Source organism: Oncorhynchus mykiss, chromosome 7 (genome assembly GCF_013265735.2).
Source record: "Oncorhynchus mykiss isolate Arlee chromosome 7, USDA_OmykA_1.1, whole genome shotgun sequence".
Classification (NCBI taxonomy): Eukaryota; Metazoa; Chordata; class Actinopteri; order Salmoniformes; family Salmonidae; genus Oncorhynchus; species Oncorhynchus mykiss.
Genome location: NC_048571.1, coordinates 6,078,768 through 6,101,658, shown reverse-complemented (window position 1 = coordinate 6,101,658; position 22,891 = coordinate 6,078,768). Strand labels below are relative to the sequence as shown.

The window sequence follows — 22,891 nt, the reverse complement described above, 5'->3', positions numbered from 1 at the left end:
ATGAAGGTTAAGGGGATGAAGAGTAACAGTGATGAAGGGTGAGGGTTATGAAAGGTAAAGGGGATGAAAGGTGAGGGTTATGAAGGGTGAGGGTTATGAAGGGTGAGGGTAATGAAGGGTAAAGGGGATGAAAGGTGAGGGTTATGAAAGGTGAGGGTGATGAAGGGTGAGGGTGATGAAAGGTGAGGGTGATGAAGGGTGAGGGTGATGAAAGGTGAGGGTTATGAAGGGTAAAGGGGATGAAAGGTGAGGGTTATGAAGGGTGAGGGTGATGAAAGGTGAGGGTTATGAAGGGTAAAGGGGATGAAAGGTGAGGGTTGTGAAAGGTGAGGGTTTTGAAGGGTGAGGGTGATGAAAGGTGAGGGTTATGAAAGGTAAAGGGGATGAAAGGTGAGGGTTATGAAAGGTGAGGGTGATGAAGGGTGAGGGTGATGAAAGATGAGGGTTATGAAGGGTAAAGGGGATGAAAGGTGAGGGTTATGAAAGGTGAGGGTTTTGAAGGGTGAGGGTGATGAAGGGTGAGGGTTATGAAGGGTGAGGGTTATGAAGGGCGAGGGTGATGAAAGGTGAGGGTGATGAAAGGTGAGGGTGATGAAAGGTGAGGGTGATGAAAGGTGAGGGTTATGAGGGGTAAAGGGGATGAAAGGTGAGGGTTATGAAGGGTGAGGGTGATGAAAGGTGAGGGTTATGAAGGGTAAAGGGGATGAAAGGTGAGGGTTATGAAAGGTGAGAGTGATGAAAGGTGAGGGTTATGAAGGGTGAGGGTGATGAAAGGTGAGGTTGATGAAGGGTGAGGGTGATGAAAGGTGAGGGTTATGAAGGGTAAAGGGGATGAAAGGTGAGGGTGATAAAAGGTGAGGGTGATGAAAGGTGAGGGTTATGAAGGGTGAGGGTGATGAAAGGTGAGGGTTATGAAGGGTAAAGGGGATGAAGAGTAAAGGTGATGAAGGGTGAGGGTTATGAAGGTTAAGGGGATGAAGAGTAACAGTGATGAAGGGTGAGGGTTATGAAAGGTAAAGGGGATGAAAGGTGAGGGTTATGAAGGGTGAGGGTTATGAAGGGTGAGGGTGATGAAAGGTGAGGGTTATGAAGGGTAAAGGGGATGAAAGGTGAGGGTTATGAAAGGTGAGGGTTATGAAAGGTGAGGGTAATGAAGGGTAAAGGGGATGAAAGGTGAGGGTTATGAAAGGTGAGGGTGATGAAGGGTGAGGGTGATGAAAGGTGAGGGTGATGAAGGGTGGGGGTGATGAAAGGTGAGGGTTATGAAGGGTAAAGGGGATGAAAGGTGAGGGTTATGAAGGGTGAGGGTGATGAAAGGTGAGGGTGATGAAGGGTGAGGGTGATGAAAGGTGAGGGTGATAAAAGGTGAGGGTTATGAAGGGTAAAGGGGATGAAGGGTGAGGGTGATGAAAGGTGAGGGTGATGAAAGGTGAGGGTGATGAAGGGTGAGGGTGATGAAAGGTGAGGGTTATGAAGGGTAAAGGGGATGAAAGGTGAGGGTTATGAAAGGTGAGGGTGATGAAAGGTGAGGGTTATGAAGGGTGAGGGTGATGAAAGGTCAGGGTGATGAAGGGTGAGGGTGATGAAAGGTGAGGGTTATGAAGGGTAAAGGGGATGAAAGGTGAGGGTTATGAAGGGTGAGGGTGATGAAAGGTGAGGGTGATGAAAGGTGAGGGTGATGAAGGGTAAAGGGGATGAAGAGTAAAGGTGATGAAGGGTGAGGGTTATGAAGGGTAAAGGGGATGAAGAGTAACGGTGATGAAGGGTGAGGGTTATGAAGGTTAAGGGGATGAAGAGTAACAGTGATGAAGGGTGAGGGTTATGAAGGGTGAGGGTTATGAAGGGTAAAAGGGATAAAGAGTAACGGTGATGAAGGGTGTGTGAAAGCTGGTATAATACCTGTGGTCTGAGAGGTGGTGAGGATGAGGGTGGGTTCTCCCTGAGGGGAAACCTCATACACGTTGACGTTGTATCTACGGCCAGGCAGGAGGTCACTGATGCTCACAGAGGTGGTGGTACGGGGCAGGTCTGATGGACAGAGACAATCAATCAATCAATTAAAACATCAATCAACCAATCGGGCTAGTAACCAATTAACACATTAACCAATCCACCAACTAACCAATAAAATAATGGTCTATACTGCAGGAGTAAGACTGGAATAAAATGGAAAACTCTTCTGGATGTTCTATGCTGCAGGAGTAAGACTGGAATAAACTGGAAAACTCTTCTGGATGGTCTATACTGCAGGAGTAAGACTGGAATAAACTGGAAAACTCTTCTGGATGGTCTATGCTGCAGGAGTAAGACTGGAATAAACTGGAAAACTCTTCTGGATGGTCTATGCTGCAGGAGTAAGACTGGAATAAACTGGAAAACTCTTCTGGATGGTCTAGGCTGCAGGAGTGAGACCGGAATAAACTGGAAAACTCTTCTGGATGGTCTATGCTGCAGGAGTAAGACTGGAATAAACTGGAAAACTCTTCTGGATGGTCTATACTGCAGGAGTAAGACTGGAATAAACTGGAAAACTCTTCTGGATGGTCAATGCTGCAGGAGTAAGACTGGAATAAACTGGAAAACTCTTCTGGATGGTCTATACTGCAGGAGTAAGACTGGAATAAACTGGAAAACTCTTCTGGATGGTCTATACTGCAGGAGTAAGACCGGAATAAACTGAAAAACTCTTCTGGATGGTCTATACTGCAGGGGTAAGACCGGAATAAACTGGAAAACTCTTCTGGGTGGTCTATACTGCAGGAGTAAGACTGGAATAAACTGGAAAACTATTCTGGATGGTCTATGCTGCAGGAGTAAGACTGGAAAAAACTGGAAAACTCTTCTGGATGGTCTATGCTGCAGGAGTAAGACCGGAATAAACTGGAAAACTCTTCTGGATGATCTATGCTGCAGGAGTAAGACTGGAATAAACTGGAAAACTCTTCTGGATGGTCTATGCTACAGGAGTAAGACCGGAATAAACTGGAAAACTCTTCTGGATGGTCTATGCTGCAGGAGTAAGACTGGAATAAACTGGAAAACTCTTCTGGATGGTCTATGCTGCAGGAGTAAGACTGGAATAAACTGGAAAACTCTTCTGGATGGTCTATGCTGCAGGAGTAAGACTGGAATAAACTGGAAAACTATTCTGGATGGTCTATGCTGCAGGAGTAAGACTGGAATAAACTGGAAAACTCTTCTGGATGGTCTATGCTGCAGGAGTTAGTCCAGTAAATGTTGGAGCTACTCACCCAGGACCTGCGGTTTGGCTCCGTCCTCACTCAGCTCATACTCCACTCTGAAGCCTGACACGGTGTCGGAGGCTGACACCCAGGAGATGATGAAGCTACTGGACGTGATCTCTGTCACCGACTCAGACGTGTCCACCACGGGAGGAGGCTGGGTCGTCTCACCCTCAGAGGTCACCCCAACTGGACAAGGGGGGGATAACACATTAATAAGACTTCATTAAGATTTGTAGGAGAGAAAAAGAGACAGGCTTGTGAAAGTGTATCTATATAGAGGAACCAAAGAGACGGACACAGTGGAATCAACGGTCGGTGTAACAGTAATACACCCAAAACACACCCAGTTGGGAGACTTACGGGAGCCGTAGGTGGTGGTGAAGTCAAAGCGGGTGACCTCGCGGCGTCCATAGCGCAGGATGCTGATCAGCTGACCCTCGTAGGTAATACCTGGCCGCAGACCAGCGATGGTGTACGAGTTCAGGTTACCTGGGATGGTGGCCTCTCTCCAGGGGGCGCGGGTGTTTTTCTACCAGGGGTCAAAGGGCAGAGAACAGAAGGGAGAGGTCAGGGAGTGAACTTCAAAGATAGCAAGGGTCAAAGTGCTGAATACATCATGGTGATACGAACCAATTTCTATCTGACGTACTGTATATATATATATACACACACATTACTTCAGATACAAATGGGTACAAATATATATATATATTTAACCTACAGTGTCAGGACTATGAATGAATGAGATGATATGGAATGAAAAACGGTGGGCAACATTCAGAGTCTGCACTACTAAGACTCATTCCAACACTCTCTCCAAGCCCAGCCTATGGCCAATGTGGTCACTGGCATTGACTCTCTGGCACCCTGTCTCTCTGCCCCTCCCTGCTTCTGGGGACATTCAACTTGGCTTGGGACGATTGGAAAACTACAGATTCTTCACAACGAGAGAAAGAGAAAGAGAAAGAGAAAGAGAAAGAGAAAGAGAAAGAGAGAAGGAATAGAGGACCCCCATCCAAAACATACAAACCACTACCACTTAGCAGGAAATATGTTTGAATGAAATAAGGGGTAACAGCTTGGCAGATCAGGGCCTCTTCAGAGAGAGTGTGAGACGAGAGGAAACTGGATTTTTCCTTTAGGAGAGAAACACACAGCATTTGTACTGTAGCTGGATGTTGAGGGTCGTTTGTGACCGTCCGATATCATTTGGATCTATGTGTATGTGAGTGTGTGTTTTTCAGGCGAGTTCAAGAACCCCCCCACAACCTTGTTTTTCTGTGCTCAAAACCTGTCCTCTTCTTCAGAGTTGACACACAGACAACTAAATGTTGCAACCTCCTGTTTGGGCACTGGTTTACTCATTACTTTTCAGCAACACTTTCAGGAATGGAATAGGAACATCCACTTCAAGTGATTCAGGATTTTTTTTAAAGAACGTCGTGAAAAACAGTACCTGGAATAACTTGTTTCCACTTTGGATATCGGATAATTAAAAACAGGTATACTTCAAGAGAGTATGTTCAACTCTTGTGGTACTGCTTCCTATGAGACAGTCAGTCCACCTCTAGTGGCATAGGGCTTCAAGGGCTATCGAGTGTTGCAGCGGTCTAAGGCACTGCCTCGCAGTGCTAGAGGCGTCATGACAGACTCAGGTTTGATCCTGGGCTGTATCACAACCGGCCGGGATCGGGAGTCCCATAGGGCGGTGCACAATTGGCCGAGCGCTGTGAAGGGGTAGGCCGTCACTGTAAATAAGACTTTATTCTTAACTGATTTGCCTAGTTAAATAAAATAGTGTGGCTGCACTACCACCAATGACCAGTGTCTAGGATGAGCAGTAGAGAGCCACTTACCACTCTCCACTTGAGGATATACTGGGTGATGTGTGAGGAGGCTGGGGCGTTCCACTGGATGGGGTGGGAGTCAGGCTGCTTCCCTGCCTCTGTGATAATCACCTGGACTGGGCGGTGGCCACCTGGGGAGAGAGGAGGAGGAGGAGGAAGAAGAGAGAGTATCTTTTATTAGAAGTCTGTAGTCTACGATCAAGCCAAATGTCACAGACAAGATGGTACTGAACAAATGCTACGTATTCTTCTTGAACAACTTTATATTAAGGTTCTGTAAATAAACACACAATTGTTAAAAGTCACATTTGCTTTTCAGTGTCAATTGGTTCACTGTTCACACCAGACAGACCTGGTGTGACCAAAAAAGGTCCTAGACTAACTTGTCAGTACAGTGGATTGGATGGAAACTAGTCCGAACCAGAAGTCGCTCCACTCTCTGGTCTCAACCAACTATGACACCCACTGGGCCTGTAAATCACTAGGTGTCTTCAGTGTCTGAAATCGCACCAGGGCAATATGTCCACCCCCACTCACTCACATTCACTCACACACACCATACATACAAACACCTCCCTGTCACAGGTGAGCAACTCGCAGCAACAGCAAGGAGTCATTTGACCTGCACTCTTAAGGTCCCTGGCCTGCACCAAACATAACTCTAAACAATCAAAACATACATTTATTCCTCTGTATCTGTAACAGGCCACATGGGAAAACTAGGGCAGGATAACAGGGTGCAGGATTCAGAACTTAGACTGGGGTCAAAGTGTTTCAGAACACTGCATCAAAGTGGCCAGTTGGTAACTCCTGGTTGGTGTGGTCTGAACACAGCTCAGCTGAGCTTTTCTGATTGCCACCGTCACCTATAGAGCACTGGCTCAGTGCAGGACGAGCCAGTGCTGTGAGGGGCCTCTTAGGAGGTGGAGTTGGGACTGTTTCACCCAAAGCGTGTTACCACCCAGTGGATTGAGAGAGAGACAGGAAGTGTGCGCAGGTAATTAAGTCCCCCAACCTCTCGGCCCTCCCTGCCCAGCTGGGTAGAACAACAATACTCAGCCTCTCAGTAGGGGAGAGCCAACAAAGACCTCCGAAACTACAAAGACCCACAGAGGGAGGGGGGGGGGGGGGGGAAGGTGGACGGACGCACCCCTCTCCATTTGCTCCACATCAACGTTTAGCAGTCCCCTCCCCCCTCCCTGCAGAGGTGGTGAAGGGGTGACACACCGCCCCCTCGTTTCATTTGAAAGGGCCTTTCGATAGAGGGGGGATTGAGGGTATTTAAAGGAGGGAGTGAATGGGAGAGTTAAAAAGAAGAGCTGACAACGAATAACTCCCAGCAGGTGTCCCAAGCGTAAAGAGAAGGGGGTGGGCATAGACGGCGAGGGAGGGGTAATGTCAACACCCCACTGAAGACAGCCCTGACCTGGGTTAACTGCCCAGAGGACACACTCAGACAGTTCCACTTATGCTTCACTGGTCACACTTCTGTTAGCCAATCAGACTTCTCTCCTTACCTGGGAAGGTCTGCTGTGGCTCGCAGCTCATCTCACCAATACCGTTGCCGTAGCAATAGCAGCGGTAGAGGACTTGGTGGATGGTTTTGTCCCAGGTCTCTCCAATCTGATAGAACGCCCTGCTCTCAGGCTCCTGGCATTGGTCTGGAGGGAGAGAGAGAGGAGAGAGATAAACTCTCATATCTACTGGGTGAAATACCACAGTGTGACATCACAGCAGCAAGATTTGTGACCTGTTTCCAAAAGAAAAGGGCAACCAGTGAAGAACAAACACCATTGTAAATACAACCTATATTTATGTTTATTTATTTTCCCTTTTGTACTTTAACTATTTTCACATAATATGACAGTTGTAATGTCTTTATTCCTTTGTAACTTTTGTGAGTGTAATGTTTACTGTACATGTATTATTTATTTCACTTTTGTTATCTATTTCACTTGCTTTGGCAAAGTAAACATATGTTTCCAATGCCAATAAAGCCCTTACATTTAAATTAAATGGAGAGAGGAGGGGAGAGAGAGACAGAGAGAGAGAGAGGAGGGGAGAGAGAGACAGAGAGAGACAGAGAGAGGAGGGGAGAGAGAGACAGAGAGAGAGAGAGAGAGAGGAGGGGAGAGAGAGACAGAGAGAGAGAGAGAGAGAGACAGAGAGAGGAGGGGAGAGAGAGACAGAGAGAGGAGGGGAGAGAGAGACAGAGAGAGAGAGAGGAGGGGAGAGAGAGACAGAGAGAGGAGGGGAGAGAGAGACAGAGAGAGGAGGGGAGAGAGAGACAGAGAGAGACAGAGGACGGGAGAGAGAGAGAGACAGAGAGAGGAGGGGAAGGAAAGTGATTCAAATTCCTGCTGCCAAAGATCTCTTTAGAATTTCAGCCTCCTCTTGGATAGAACGGGCCAGAGGTGTGATAAGGCTTTATTGAAGCTCTGAAGAGAAACCAGAGAGAAACTCACCGATGGCGTCGCACTTCCAGCGCCCGCGTCCCTGTCCATAGCAGGTGCAATTCATCATGTAGCCCTGGTCATGGAGCTTGGTGAAGGTCTGGCTCACCTCATAGGTCAGCCCATCCACAATGCACTGGTCTGGGGTACGAAGGAGACAAGATGTTTTAATAATGTACTGGTCTGGAGGAGGAAGGAGACAATGGGTTTTAATGATGCACTGGTCTGGAGGAGGAAGGAGACAATGGGTTTTAATGATGTACTGGTCTGGGGTACGAAGGAGACAAGGGGTTTTAATGATGTACTGGTCTGGAGGAGGAAGGAGACAAGGGGTTTTAATGATGTACTGGTCTGGAGGAGGAAGGAGACAAGGGGTTTTAATGATGTACTGGTCTGGAGGAGGAAGGAGACAAGGGGTTTTAATGATGTACTGGTCTGGGGTACGAAGGAGACAAGGGGTTTTAATGATGTACTGGTCTGGAGGAGGAAGGAGACAAGGGGTTTTAATGATGTACTGGTCTGGGGTACGAAGGAGACAAGGGGTTTTAATTATGTACCGGTCTGGAGGAGGAAGGAGACAAGGGGTTCTAATGATGTACTGGTCTGGGGTACGAAGGAGACAAGGGGTTTTAATGATGTACTGGTCTGGAGGAGGAAGGAGACAAGGGGTTTTAATGATGTACTGGTCTGGAGGAGGAAGGAGACATGGGGTTTTAATGATGTACTGGTCTGGAGGAGGAAGGAGACAAAGGGTTTTAATGATGTACTGGTCTGGGGTACGAAGGAGACAAGGGGTTTTAATGATGTACTGGTCTGGAGGAGGAAGGAGACAAGGGGTTTTAATGATGTACTGGTCTGGAGGATGGAGAGGAGACAAGGGGTTCTAATGATGTACTGGTCTGGGGTACGAAGGAGACAAGGGGTTTTAATGATGTACTGGTCTGGAGGAAGGAGAGGAGACAAGGGGTTTTAATGATGTACTGGTCTGGGGTAGGAAGGAGAGGAGACAAGGGGTTTTAATGATGTACTGGTCTGGGGTACGAAGGAGACAAGGGGTTCTAATGATGTACTGGTCTGGAGGAAGGAGACAAGGGGTTTTAATGATGTACTGGTCTGGGGTACGAAGGAGACAAGGGGTTTTAATGATGTACTGGTCTGGAGGAAGGAGAGGAGACAAGGGGTTCTAATGATGTACTGGTCTGGGGTATGAAGGAGACAAGGGGTTTTAATGATGTACTGGTCTGGAGGAAGGAGAGGAGACAAGGGGTTTTAATGATGTACTGGTCTGGGGTAGGAAGGAGAGGAGACAAGGGGTTCTAATGATGTACTGGTCTGGGGTACGAAGGAGACAAGGGGTTCTAATGATGTACTGGTCTGGGGTAGGAAGGAGAGGAGACAAGGGGTTCTAATGATGTACTGGTCTGGAGGATGGAGAGGAGACAAGGGGTTCTAATGATGTACTGGTCTGGGGTACGAAGGAGACAAGGGGTTTTAATGATGTACTGGTCTGGAGGAAGGAGAGGAGACAAGGGGTTTTAATGATGTACTGGTCTGGGGTAGGAAGGAGAGGAGACAAGGGGTTTTAATGATGTACTGGTCTGGGGTACGAAGGAGACAAGGGGTTCTAATGATGTACTGGTCTGGAGGAAGGAGACAAGGGGTTTTAATGATGTACTGGTCTGGGGTACGAAGGAGACAAGGGGTTTTAATGATGTACTGGTCTGGAGGAAGGAGAGGAGACAAGGGGTTCTAATGATGTACTGGTCTGGGGTATGAAGGAGACAAGGGGTTTTAATGATGTACTGGTCTGGAGGAAGGAGAGGAGACAAGGGGTTTTAATGATGTACTGGTCTGGGGTAGGAAGGAGAGGAGACAAGGGGTTCTAATGATGTACTGGTCTGGGGTACGAAGGAGACAAGGGGTTCTAATGATGTACTGGTCTGGGGTAGGAAGGAGAGGAGACAAGGGGTTCTAATGATGTACTGGTCTGGAGTAGGAAGGAGAGGAGACAAGGGGTTTTAATGATGTACTGGTCTGGGGTAGGAAGGAGAGGAGACAAGGGGTTTTAATGGTGTACTGGTCTGGGGTAGGAAGGAGACAAGGGGTTTTAATGGTGTACTGGTCTGGAGGAAGGAGAGGAGACAAGGGGTTTTAATGATGTACTGGTCTGGGGTAGGAAGGAGACAAGGGGTTTTAATGATGTACTGGTCTGGAGGAAGGAGAGGAGACAAGGGGTTTTAATGATGTACTGGTCTGGAGGAAGGAGAGGAGACAAGGGGTTTTAATGATGTACTGGTCTGGAGGAAGGAGAGGAGACAAGGGGTTTTAATGGTGTACTGGTCTGGAGGAGGAAGGAGACAAGGGGTTTTAATGATGTACTGGTCTTCCAGTTGTCAAGGCTACTGGGTCTAGAACCAGGTAATGACAGTACAACTCCTATGACTGTTGTCTAACAACACATAAGAGAACAGGTGCTAGTAAGGCGGTAAGACCTTTGAGTTGGGAGTAGGCGATGCAGCTCCACTCTCCACGGTTGTTGCCCAAGCAGGTACACTGCATCATGTGACCCAGGACATCGTGGCGTTTGTCCCACTGGTCTCCCACACGGTACATGACCCCGTCGTTGGTGGTGCAGGCCTCCTCGTGGGCTGGACGGAGGAAGAGAGGGGTCAGTGAGGGGCTGTGTGTGCGTGTGTAGGTGGCATGGATAATCTCTTTTGGAACTGAGACAGATTTAGTTTCCAGACAGACTCTGGACCCATGCCAGGGTGTGGGTCCTATCCTCTGCCCAGTGGAGCCAAGAGTCATTCATAATCATTCTAACAGGCTCTTATAGAGGCATTACTCAGCCCTCTTCATGGCCGCCCCCCCTCACTTAATAGCTTTTAAAGACCAACTCATTAACTGCCCATTGAACCTCTGACGGCTCTGTAGACCGTAAGTAACCCTTTCAGTTAAACAGTCATTCTTACCATCTGTAAGGGCAACATCACATAACTTGATAAGACCTCTGTCAAATAGAGGAATTCAGTGAATGTTAAAGACATTAGCCCACCAGACCTTCCCACGCCCACCATACAGAGCATGAATGACCTTTCAAAAGAGCGATCTTACCTAACAATAGTCTTGTTTGCATGCCAGTAAAGATGGGTTAGTCAATGTGCCTGACTGCTACTGTGATTGTTTATTGTTTGGTGTGAGGGCCTGAGACAGGAAGAGACATGTGAATTGACAAATCACACACACACTCACCAGCCATGGGGCAGAATCCGTAGCGCTGCTCTCCTTCGTAGTTGGTTGTGGTACCGCACCACCTCATGCCGTCGCGGCGCCCATCGGCGGTACAGTCAGTGTAGTTACGCCCGTTGTAGAGGAAGGGGAACTGGCACAGGGCACCATTGGAGTTACCCCCTCGGGTCGACACCAGGGCTACAGAGCAGATCAAACTTTCAACAGTTAGATATGCTGCTATCTATCTTGCTAGCTACAGTATATATCTATCTATCTATCCATCTATCCACCCACCCATCCACCTCCCTCCCTCCCAGACTCACAGTTCTTCTCGGTACAGAAGGAGTACTGCTGGTCTCTATGGTAGTCAGAGGTGGTGCTGCACCACAGCTGTCCATCAGTACGTCCCTCTGAGGTACAGGAGTAGTAGGTCTTATCCATGAACACAAAGGGGAACACACAGGCCTGGCCTTCTGAGTTCCCACCGTACACCTGGCTCTGGCCCTCTGGAGGGTAGGGAGAGAGAAGGGGAGGCAGGTTTAGACCAAGTTAGGTGAGTTGAGACAGGTTTAGACCAGGTTAGATGAGGTGAGACAGGTTTAGACCAAGTTAGATGAGGTGAGACAGGTTTAGACCAGGTTAGATGAGGTGAGACAGGTTTAGACCAAGTTAGATGAGATGAGACAGGTTTAGACCAGGTTAGATCAGGTGAGACAGGTTTAGACCAGGTTAGGTGATACAGGTTTAGACCAGGTTAGGTGATACAGGTTTAGACCAGGTTAGGTGAGGTGAGACAGGTTTAGACCAGGTTAGGTGAGGTGAGACAAGTTTAGACCAGGTTAGATGAGGAGAGGCGGTTTTAGACCAGGTTAGATCAGGTGAGACAGGTTTAGACCAGGTTAGGCGAGGTGAGACAGGTTTAGACCAGGTTAGATGAGGTGAGACAGGTTTAGACCAGGTTAGGTGAGACAGTTTTAGGCCAGGTTAGATGAGGTGAGACAGGTTTAGACCAGGTTAGGTGAGACAGTTTTAGGCCAGGTTAGATGAGGTGAGACAGGTTTAGATGAGGTGAGACAGGTTTAGACCAGGCTAGATGAGGTGAGATAGGTTTAGACCAGGTTAGGTGAGACAGTTGTAGGCCAGGTTAGATGAGGTGAGACAGGTTTAGATGAGGTGAGACAGGTTTAGACCAGGTTAGATGAGGTGAGACAGGTCTGGATGAGGTGAGACAGGTTTAGACCAGGCTAGATGAGGTGAGATAGGTTTAGACCAGGTTAGATGAGGTGAGACAGGTTTAGACCAGATTAGATGAGGTGAGACAAGAGGTAAGACAGGCCTTGACTATGGAAATATACTTTTTTGAGACACAACCTTTTACTTTTAGTCTGAGTTAAGACTCACCCTTCTCCTCACAGCTGACGGCGCCAGTACCCTGGCAGGTACACAGCATCTGCTTGCTGCCCTGGGTCCTGATCCAGCGCATGCCCACATGGAAGGTGGCGCCCGAGTCCGTGCGGCAAGCCCCCTCCTGGGGGGGTTCGGGGAGGGTGGAGGGCTGGTGGAGCTCCGTCTGGATGGTCACACGAGTACTTCCTGTACCTGTTCCTACACCTGTTCCTGTACTAACACCTGTGCCTGCGCACCAGGAAGACAAAGAGACATGTATTTACCAAGGTGGTAACGGGCTCATTGTAGTTGCTGGAACAGAATTTATGGAATGGGTTTGATACCATTCCATTCACTCCATCCCGGCCATTATTATGAGCCGTCCTTCTCCCACCAGTCTCCTCTGTTACCTATATATTAATTTATAACCTGTTCATTTAATTATGTATGCATTTAAATATATATATTTTTATTTTTTTAACCTTTATTAAACTAGGCAAGTCAGTTCTTATTCTTATTTACAATGACGGACTACCCCGGCCAAACCCGGACAACGCTGGGCCAATTGTTCTCCGCCCTATGGGACTCTCAATCACGTCCGGATGTGATACCATCTGGATTCAAACCAGGGACTGTAGTGACACCTCTTGCACTGAGATGCAGTGCCTTAGACCGCAGCGGTAATCTTGTAATATTTTACAAAGAGTGTGTGTAAAACACAAGAGGGCTGACTCACCAGTAGTGGCAGAATGTCTCTCACACTTCCACTCTCCTCTGCCATTTCCTGTACACAGACACTGGAGTTGGTGTCTGTTAGCATCTGTCTTGGTCCATGTGTCTCCGATGCGGTAGGAGGTCTTGGTGTCCTGGTCATTACAACGGTCTAAAGAAATAAGGAAAGGAATGATGAGTGTGTGTTTAAGTGTGTTTCCGTTTACATGAGTGTGTATATATGTGCTTGCGTGTGTGTACTTACTCCTAGAGGTACAGGTGATGCGTCCGTTGCCCTCCCCCAGACAGGTGCAGTCGATCATCATCCAGCCTTGGTACGGCTTCTCCCAGGTCTGCCCCACCACGTATGATGCTCCACCTGTGTTGTCGTAGCAACGCTCCGCTGCACACAAACAAGTTCCAAAAATGTTGTTATTATTGTAACCTAATTATCCATCACCTTCTCCAAAGGGCCTGTGGGTTTGATGATGGAGTTACAATCAAGTTATTTTCTAGTGGAACAACAGGTTACATCTCCATCACTTCCCTTCTCTGTCCCACATCTCTCCTGTGAAACCTCCTCACGCGCAGGTGAATCTTGGAAAGGTATTTTCAGAATAAGATTTATTTCGACAGTGCGCACATCTCCATCTCTTCCAGAATAAGAGTCCCAACAAAAAATCTAAATGGCAATGCCATAATAAAAGTCTCAGATACACATGACATATTTCTGATTATAGAAGATATATTTCTAATTCCAAAACCATGCCTACATTATCACCAAATCATCTTCACCATTAGGGCCTACCTCCATATGAGTCACCTCACCTAACTTTCCATGAAAACACTCAACTGAGCTAAATCAACAGTTATGGGGCAACGTTTGGGCCAGAGATGACTGTTATGGCCTTCAAATATTTACAATGACATCTAGCACTATTTCCAATAAATGACTCGAAGAAGGACTTTGGACTGCAGTTTGATTGGTTTAAGGACATCCCCATATTAAGAAAAATGTTTATCCCAACAACCCACAGGCCACACATTCATTCCTTTCAGATTACATCTAGTCTCTCTTCTACTAAAAGGACTCAGACAGACAGACACTCACACACGGGTTTGCAGGTTCTCAGACAGACAGACACATACAGGGTTTACAGGTCCTCAGACAGACAGACACATACAGGGTTTACAGGTCCTCAGACAGACACTCACACACGGGTTTGCAGGTCCTCAGACAGACAGACACATACAGGGTTTACAGGTCCTCAGACAGACAGACACTCACACACGGGTTTGCAGGTCCTCAGACAGACAGACACATACAGGGTTTACAGGTCCTCAGACAGACAGACACTCACACACGGGTTTGCAGGTCCTCAGACAGACAGACACATACAGGGTTTACAGGTCCTCAGACAGACAGACACTCACACACGGGTTTGCAGGTCCACTCTCCCTTGCCGTTTCCCAGACAGACGCAATCCAGCATGTAGTCTCCGGTCTCGTGGGGCCTTCTCCAAGTGTCCCCGATTTTGTAGGATCTGCCTCCCTCGTGGCAGCGGTCTGGAAACGAAAAGACCAAACATCATTATTCATAAACATCAACGTACTACATAAGTGCACAAATAATACTATACGGGTTGAAGGGCAACTCACTTCCGATTGTGCAGCTGATTTTGCCGCGGGCGGAACCGATGCAGGTGCAGTCCCACATCATGCCGTCCTTCGCCCTCTCGTAGGTCGCACCCACAGGGTACGTCTGGTCGTTGTATTTGTCATAGCAGGTCTCCTCCCCTGCAGAATGCACCAGAGAAGAGTTTCAACATGTGGCCTAAACGTTTGAGATAAACGAAGCAACTTCTGTGCGCAATGGCAAAAGTGCCAAAAAGGGAGCGCACGGATGTTGTGCAAAAAAAACGAAAGAAATTGCCTACTTCATTATAAATTCAAGTCTGGTGCTCCAGCTCACCTTGGGGTTTTGTTTTACATTTGATCCCTGACGCTCCGTTGCAGGTACAAAGCAGTGTACTCCCGCGGTAAGCCTTCTCCCATTGATCGTTTAGTCTGTAAGAATGTCCGTTCTCATCGCAGCCTGCAAGATGATGGAGACACACACAAAAGAGCCATGAGTCCTGAGCAAATTCGGCGCATGAAAGGTTAGCTAAACACCCATATGCAATACATGTACAGTAGTGATTTAAAAAAATATATATCTTAGATGTCCTTCATTAATGGAATTGTAACTACAGTTGTTAATGACAAAGATGTGGGTTCAAGGTGCATTCAAATGCTTTATCTAAGGGGAAAAATATCACATTAAGAGCAAGTCTACATACCTTGAGCAAGGGGTACTGTGTCTGCGAGTTCGGGGTAAACTTGTTCCTGAGCTTGTCTCTTGTTTTTCCCTTGGTTCTTTGGCATACAATGGACCGCGCTGCTTACGCACAGCGCAACCAGCAGCCCTGTCACTGGGCTACCAGTCATTTTGGTCAAGTTAAAAAGAAACAAAAACAAGACACTTTTACGTTTCCAGTTATGTCCTAAGTAAAAATAAGAACGATCCAGGTGCTGTGAAGTTGACCGTCAGGAGCGGATAGTATTCTCTCCCCTTGCTTTCCAAATATTACCCAGTGCTGCTTCTCCCAGCGGCTACTTTGACCGCCTTTCCTGCAGCAGATGCGATAGACAGACTGGAGGGATGCGGACCGTTTTTATATGTGAGCACATAAGCACCGTTTGGGGAGGAGCAATGTGCGTCTGGGTCCAGGGGAGCAACACAGACTCGTCACTTACCAACCATCCTAAACCGCAGACCCAGACCAAGAATGAAAACTCACAAACAGAGTACAGCACTAACACTCTGAGGCTGGGCTGGGTTGTGCAACCTGGACTCAGACGTCGACATAACACAGTAAAAAGTAAACCTGTGAAACTCAAATGTTACATTTAGTATGGTATTTATTAATTTGTCGTTGTCCATCATCCATTTTGTAGGATATGTTATGAATTACAATTCATATGATATGTTACGAATTACAATTCATACAATATGTTACGCATTCCAATTTGTTGTGGTTAACATTAGCTACATGGCTAACGTTAGCTAGGGTTATGGTTAAGGTAAGGGTTAAGGTTAAGGTTAGGGTTAGGGTTAGGGGTTAAGGTTAGGAGTTAAGTTTAGGGGAAGGGTTAGCTAACCTACTAAGTAGTTGCAACATAGAGACATTCCTCCTTTCGTTTTTGCCTTAAGTAACCTTCTGTCTTATGTAACCAATCAAAACGTAACACATCATACTGATTAGAGCATCACAGATTTACATTTACTATGTAATGTCTTTGAGGCCAGGCTGGATAAATAGGCCCACTGCAAAATTAACCAGAGTTATTTTATTCACATATTTTACCAAATGTATATGAATCGAATCCGTTAGATCTGAAATAGACTGCTTACAGGGTAAGGAAACCCATGTGTCATTTTGTCATTTGGGTGAACTATCCCTTTAACACAAAATGCCTACCCTCAGACAAATGTCTACCCTCAGACATAATGCCTACCCTCAGACATAATGCTTACCCTCAGACAAATGCCTACCCCCAGACAAAATGCCTACCCCCAGACAAAATGCCTACCCTCAGACAAAATGCCTACCCTCAGACAAAATGCTTACCCCCAGACAAAATGCCTACCCTCAGACAAAATGCCTACCCCCAGACAAAATGCCTACCCTCAGACAAACTTCAATTTATAGGCCTAATGATAATGACAGCCTAATGTTGATAGGCTAATCATGCTAAACTGGTCCTTTACAGAACAGTCAATGTGACCCACAATGACTTAGCTATTAAACATGGGCAATTCAAGCGTTAAACGAAAAACAACAACAGAATAAGAGTATAACGATAAAACTAAGCCTGCAGGACTGCAATCTCATTTCTGTTTGGACTTAAGAATGACATGTTTTGGTAGGTCGATGGGAGATGAGGGGGTTACTGACAGCTCACCCCTACGTTCCATCACTGTTTAGAGGGAAAAAGTTGACCCTAATGCACTGGTTCACTGTTAGGGAGGAACCCAACAGTTTTCATCTTATCTACACATTAAACAGAACCCGTTTTAGTGCTATTAGCTACATTTATATTGATTGCGTAAGAGCAAATATCCAAACATTATTTTGATGGAGAACTGTTTTGATATTGGCTCATTCTGTTGAATTATTGTATACAGTTCTATCAGTACATTTGAGATGTTATGAATTGTGAAACATCACCCTCCCTTCCTCCCTCCATCATCCCATCCCTCCTCCTGTTGCTCCTCCCCATCCCATCCCTCCTCCTGTTGCTCCTCCCCATCCCACTCTTCTCTCTTTCTTGCCCGCCTTCCAACACTTGTTTTTTTCCCTCTTCTCCTCTTCAGTATGTGTGTGTATTTGTGTATGTGTGCTCGCTTGCATGTGTGTTTGTTTGTGCGTGTGTGTGTGTTTGTTCATGCGTGTGAGAAAGCAACAGAGCAAGAGGTGTTCTTGCATTTTTCTTTGCATATTTTTGTCTGCCTCCTGCCCTAACCAAATAAATCAATGCTAATAGCAGATTCTATACTCTCAACGACAGAAAATAAACCCCTCTTTTCATGAGTCATGTTTGGTTGTCTGTGGTTGAGGTAACTTTCTCCCCAAATATTGTGTCACACCGATTAATCCCTCAGCTGTGGAAAGTAATGTTTTCCCAATGAGAGGAAGAAAAAGAGGACAGCGGGAGATGACAGATGATATGACTCCTGGTTGTGGCTGTCAACCTGGGAAAACCTCAAACGGATGTCTTCTGGTTTAACTGAGATTAGTCACGGTCCAGGTCTGGTCTGGTCTGGACGGTGGCTTCAGTACGGTAAGTCAGATCCGTGGTTGGGCGGGTTCCTGTAAGTGTCCACTTGGCACAAACCTGGTACCAAATCCCGGTTCTGAAACACAAAAAAAACAAAATACTTCCTTGTTTTTTATACGAATGGTGAATCACTGAACCTTTCACATGTGGAGAAAGGTGTCTGCCAGAAGTATCACATATTTTCCACCCATGAATCAACTCCAAAACAACAAGGAGAGGGTCAAAACTGACATGTAAGGCTGAACTCCAGAACAACCAGGAGAGGGTCAAAACTGACATGTAAGGCTGGACTCCAAAACAACTAGGACAGGGTCAAAACTGACATGTAAGGCTGAACTCCAAAACAACTAGGACAGGGTCAAAACTGACATGTAAGGCTGAACTCCAGAACAACCAGGTGAGGGTCAAAACTGACATGTAAGGCTGAACTCCAGAACAACCAGGAGAGGGTCAAAACTGACATGTAAGGCTGAACTCCAGAACAACCAGGAGAGGGTCAAAACTGACATGTAAGGCTGAACTCCAGAACAACCAGGAGAGGGTCAAAACTGACATGTAAGGCTGAACTCCAGAACAACCAGGAGAGGGTCAAAACTGACATGTAAGGCTGAACTCCAGAACAACCAGGAGAGGGTCAAAACTGACATGTAAGGCTGAACTCCAGAACAACCAGGAGAGGGTCAAAACTGACATGTAAGGCTGAACTCCAGCACAACCAGGAGAGGGTCAAAACTGACATGTAAGGCTGAACTCCAGCACAACCAGGAGAGGGTCAAAACTGACATGTAAGGCTGAACTCCAGAACAACCAGGAGAGGGTCAAAACTGACATGTAAGGCTGAACTCCAGAACAACCAGGAGAGGGTCAAAACTGACATGTAAGGCAGAACTCCAAAACAACCAGGAGAGGGTCAAAACTGACATGTAAGGCTGAACTCCAGAACAACCAGGAGAGGGTCAAAACTGACATGTAAGGCTGAACTCCAGAACAACCAGGAGAGGGTCAAAACTGACATGTAAGGCTGAACTCCAGAACAACCAGGAGAGGGTCAAAACTGACATGTAAGACTGAACTCCAGAACAACCAGGAGAGGGTCAAAACTGACATGTAAGGCTGAACTCCAAAACAACCAGGAGAGGGTCAAAACTGACATGTAAGGCTGAACTCCAGAACAACCAGGAGAGGGTCAAAACTGACATGTAAGGCTGAACTCCAGAACAACCAGGAGAGGGTCAAAACTGACATGTAAGGCTGAACTCCAGAACAACCAGGAGAGGGTCAAAACTGACATGTAAGGCTGGACTCCAAAACAACTAGGACAGGGTCAAAACTGACATGTAAGGCTGAACTCCAGAACAACCAGGAGAGGGTCAAAACTGACATGTAAGGCTGAACTCCAGAACAACCAGGAGAGGGTCAAAACTGACATGTAAGGCTGAACTCCAGAACAACCAGGAGAGGGTCAAAACTGACATGTAAGGCTGAACTCCAGAACAACCAGGAGAGGGTCAAAACTGACATGTAAGGCTGAACTCCAGAACAACCAGGAGAGGGTCAAAACTGACATGTAAGGCTGAACTCCAGAACAACCAGGAGAGGGTCAAAACTGACATGTAAGGCTGAACTCCAGAACAACCAGGAGAGGGTCAAAACTGACATGTAAGGCTGAACTCCAGAACAACCAGGAGAGGGTCAAAACTGACATGTAAGGCTGAACTCCAGAACAACCAGGAGAGGGTCAAAACTGACATGTAAGGCTGAACTCCAGAACATTTCATAAAAAAGAGATCAAAACAAACTTCTGTGTAGTATATGTATAGACCTATAAACTCATGATGAATCACCTTCAGCTCCCATTGGGTCATTCAACCCTCATCTCCAACCCAGTAGCATCAATATCATGTAGATATGGAGATAACTTAGGCTGTACTGGGGTCAGGGTTAGGGTACTCCCTATACATACTTCTGGTCTCCCCTGAGTATGACTTAATTTCCTGTGCTGGAGGTTGTAACCCAAAACCCGTTATGTCAGATTTATGACCAGTCTCTCTCCATAGCCCTGAAAAGCAGCCTGGATTGTGTCACAACTCTCCCCCACCACGTCAACTCTGAGCCCAGACAGAAACCCAGGTACGTTAGATCAGAATTTGCTCTCACTCTTTAGTTCGTCTCTGGTTCATCTTTAGATATGTTTTTGCAGTCATTTAGGGCCAGTTTCCCGGACACAAATATCCTAGTCCTGGTAATAGTTAGTAGTTAGAGACATAGAACCTGAAAAATAACTATGATGTCATGCTAGGGACAAATTGTTCTATCAATCTCTCTCTCTTCTTCTCTTCTAGCCTCACTGTGTTCCTGTGCCTGTAGTCCTGGGAGGCCTTGTTGTTAACCTGTGGTTTCCTGACCCTGCCCAAGCAAACTGAGGACAGACGGCTTGGGGAGCGTCCGTCTGTCCCAGAGCCTGTTGCCAGTTGGCCCAGGGACAGAAGGGCTGGAGAGGTGACACGACAACTCACACCCACCACTGCCTCGGGGGCTCTAGCCAGAAGGCTGAGGGTATTCAATCAAAATGTGCATCAGGAAGTCTTCTAAGAGAGAGCATATCAGTTTATGCATTATGGTTTTATCTGGAATGCTTGAAAGCATGTCTTGTTCCAATGTTACAAAACAGTTGACACAAGACACAGAACTCAGTGGCATTTTGCAAAACAGTAAATGTATTTTCAAAAGGAGAATGATGAAAGCAACTTCAAAAGAAACCTAGCACCTTTTTTGCACTATTGGTTAGAGCCTGTAAGTAAGCATTTCCCTCTAAGGTCTACACCTGTTGTATTCGGCGCACGTGACAAATAAACTTTGATTTGATTTGATTGATGGGCTCATCAGTTTACATTCACCCTTCATCGTCATAGTTGTTGGCTGGATCAGCAAAGAGAGGACTGCACTTCTGCACAGGATGTGAAATACGTGTGGTGGTTTGGTGTGACGAAGGCCAGAGGTGGCTGGGAGAGGAGGACCCTGTCAGACACAGTGAGACTCTTCTGACCAGGCATTCCTCAAGATTCCGCAACACAGTGCCACAAGGGCAGCATTTCCGTGGTTACAGAGGGGCCGCCGGAGTTCTAGGATGACGGGGTCATCTTGACTTGAAAGAGTGAGTGATTGGAACTGGGAAATGGAGCTTCGCTGACTGAGTTACACTAGCCAGGTGGGTTTTCAGTTAGTGAAGAGGTGTACTCATGGGAAGACTAGCAGAGGGACACAAGGGAGACACACACACACAGCGTGCTCCACAGCCCTTTCCACCCACACCTTGGTGATGAGGTAACATCCACATAAAGAGCCCAGTGGGAGGGAGGAAAGTCTAAACACATGTTCTGTTCTGACCCATGCGTTCTTTTACTAGCTATTGAAGACCACCGTAACTCCTCTCCCTGCAGAGTAGGGTCACTGTCCAAAATAAAGGAAAGGTTTGTGTGCTTCTTATGTTACAGGCTTTCTCAAACCGTTTTAGGCTGATGTGGTGTCTCTTTCAGTGTCTTGAACACCTCCCTGGTTACCCTCAGCCAGGTCACCCACGATACAAGTCAGTATTCAACGTCCATCCATGTCTGAGGACGAAGGGGGAAGAAGTGGGAACCGGCCACTAGGGGCTACGGTACGTGCAGTTACCTTCAAGTAGGTTTTGGTTCTGCTAGGGTGTTGGGGATGGGGATGGCGGATGGGCGTAAGCATCCTCCTCTGATTCCAAACGTTGCACGTTTCAATCCAGCCATAGAACGTTTAAAAATATATATTTTTGTTTAAATCCTATCCTAAACCTTAACCCTTACCTTCACCATTCAGAGTTAATGCCTGAACTTAACCCTTACCTTCACCATTCAGAGTTAATGCCTGAACTTAACCCTTACCTTCACCATTCAGAGTTAATGCCTGAACTTAACCCTTACCTTCACCATTCAGAGTTAATGCCTGAACTTAACCCTTACCTTCACCATTCAGAGTTAATGCCTGAACTTAACCCTTACCTTCACCATTCAGAGTTAATGCCTGAACTTAACCCTTACCTTAACATTTGGAGTTAATGCCTAAATTTAACCTCAAACACTTCGAAATTTGACATTTGAGAAACATGGATGAACGTCCATATTGGACGTGAGACTGTGAGATCTGGTAGCCTACCCACCCCACCGAGACACACTCACTTAATTTCTTAATTGTTCCTCTAATTTTGGGCCTTCCTCTAATTCACCAACCAATACGATGTGATGCCTCAGAGCTGGTTTGTCATAATTTCCCCTTTCAGTAAGCAGACTTTACATTAGTACATTAACCACTAGCATCAGCAGTCGGGCTGTGAGACCTCTCTGTCACCGCTGTGCTGCTTGCTGACCAAACTGGCTGTGTTTTCACACCACTGGCCTGGTTGGCTCGAGTCGATGTGCTCTTAAAAGGTGTGTGCTGTTTCCCCTCTCTCTGGAAGTGGCTGACTTGATCAAAGACTAGTGGCTCATAGTGTGTGTGTGTGTGTGTGTGTGTGTGTGTGTGTGTGTGTGTGTGTGTGTGTGTGTGTGTGTGTGTGTGTGTGTGTGTGTGTGTGTGTGTGTGTGTGTGTGTGTGTGTGTGTGTGTGTGTGTGTGTGTGTGTGTGTGTCTGTGTCTGTGTCTGTGCCGGTGGTGTGGGGGGTGGGGGGAGGGGCACTAACATGTGTTGTTGTGGTGTGTGTGCGTGTCTGTTGGAGTTCAAGAGGTGTCAAGGACTTCCTTGAACCCCCCCATCCCCCCACACACACTTTCTCACACTCCTAAACAAACACTGATGCATCGTGCCTGCAGGGTCTAGTCTGGGTTAGGTCACAGTGAATGCACACTGAGTGAAAAGGGAAAACACTGGCCTCATCAGACAGAATATCGAGCCAGTCTGTCTGTCCTCATGGTTTAAAGTCAAGGGAAAAGCTGAGTGGGCACGTCTGCATCTTGTTTACCCTTCAGAGAGATAAAATAGACCCTTTGTCTGTACTGGAACTACCCTTCACAGACATGCACAGAATTTGGGATCCATGTGAAAGTGTCTGTGCTGGTTCCTCATGTCACACCACTGATTCAGATGAAGATTGATTAGCTGGTCAGGAAGTGAC

General features: G+C 46.8%; 1 protein-coding gene across 9 annotated transcripts in view; it reads right to left on the bottom strand.

Moving 5' to 3' along the window:
- Window positions 1-15,576, bottom strand: part of LOC110527224 (fibronectin-like) — a 42,995-nt gene extending 27,419 nt beyond the window's left edge. For 5 of the 9 annotated variants that reach the window (XM_036982207.1, XM_036982209.1, XM_036982212.1 and 2 more), the window contains exons 1-16: window positions 15,213-15,576; window positions 14,846-14,968; window positions 14,533-14,670; window positions 14,308-14,454; window positions 13,139-13,276; window positions 12,899-13,045; window positions 12,178-12,411; window positions 11,100-11,282; window positions 10,798-10,974; window positions 10,038-10,193; window positions 7,558-7,686; window positions 6,610-6,753; window positions 5,102-5,223; window positions 3,606-3,774; window positions 3,252-3,431; window positions 1,900-2,028 (exon numbers count right to left, since the gene is read on the bottom strand). In XM_036982207.1, the coding sequence (XP_036838102.1) occupies window positions 1,900-2,028; window positions 3,252-3,431; window positions 3,606-3,774; window positions 5,102-5,223; window positions 6,610-6,753; window positions 7,558-7,686; window positions 10,038-10,193; window positions 10,798-10,974; window positions 11,100-11,282; window positions 12,178-12,411; window positions 12,899-13,045; window positions 13,139-13,276; window positions 14,308-14,454; window positions 14,533-14,670; window positions 14,846-14,968; window positions 15,213-15,360 (2,464 nt within the window). In that variant the 5' untranslated portion in view covers window positions 15,361-15,576. The remainder of the gene's footprint in view (window positions 1-1,899; window positions 2,029-3,251; window positions 3,432-3,605; window positions 3,775-5,101; window positions 5,224-6,609; window positions 6,754-7,557; window positions 7,687-10,037; window positions 10,194-10,797; window positions 10,975-11,099; window positions 11,283-12,177; window positions 12,412-12,898; window positions 13,046-13,138; window positions 13,277-14,307; window positions 14,455-14,532; window positions 14,671-14,845; window positions 14,969-15,212) is intronic. The other 4 variants (XM_036982208.1, XM_036982213.1, XM_036982215.1 and 1 more) reach the window with 1 other exon arrangement.
- Between the last annotated feature and the right edge of the window lie 7,315 nt (window positions 15,577-22,891).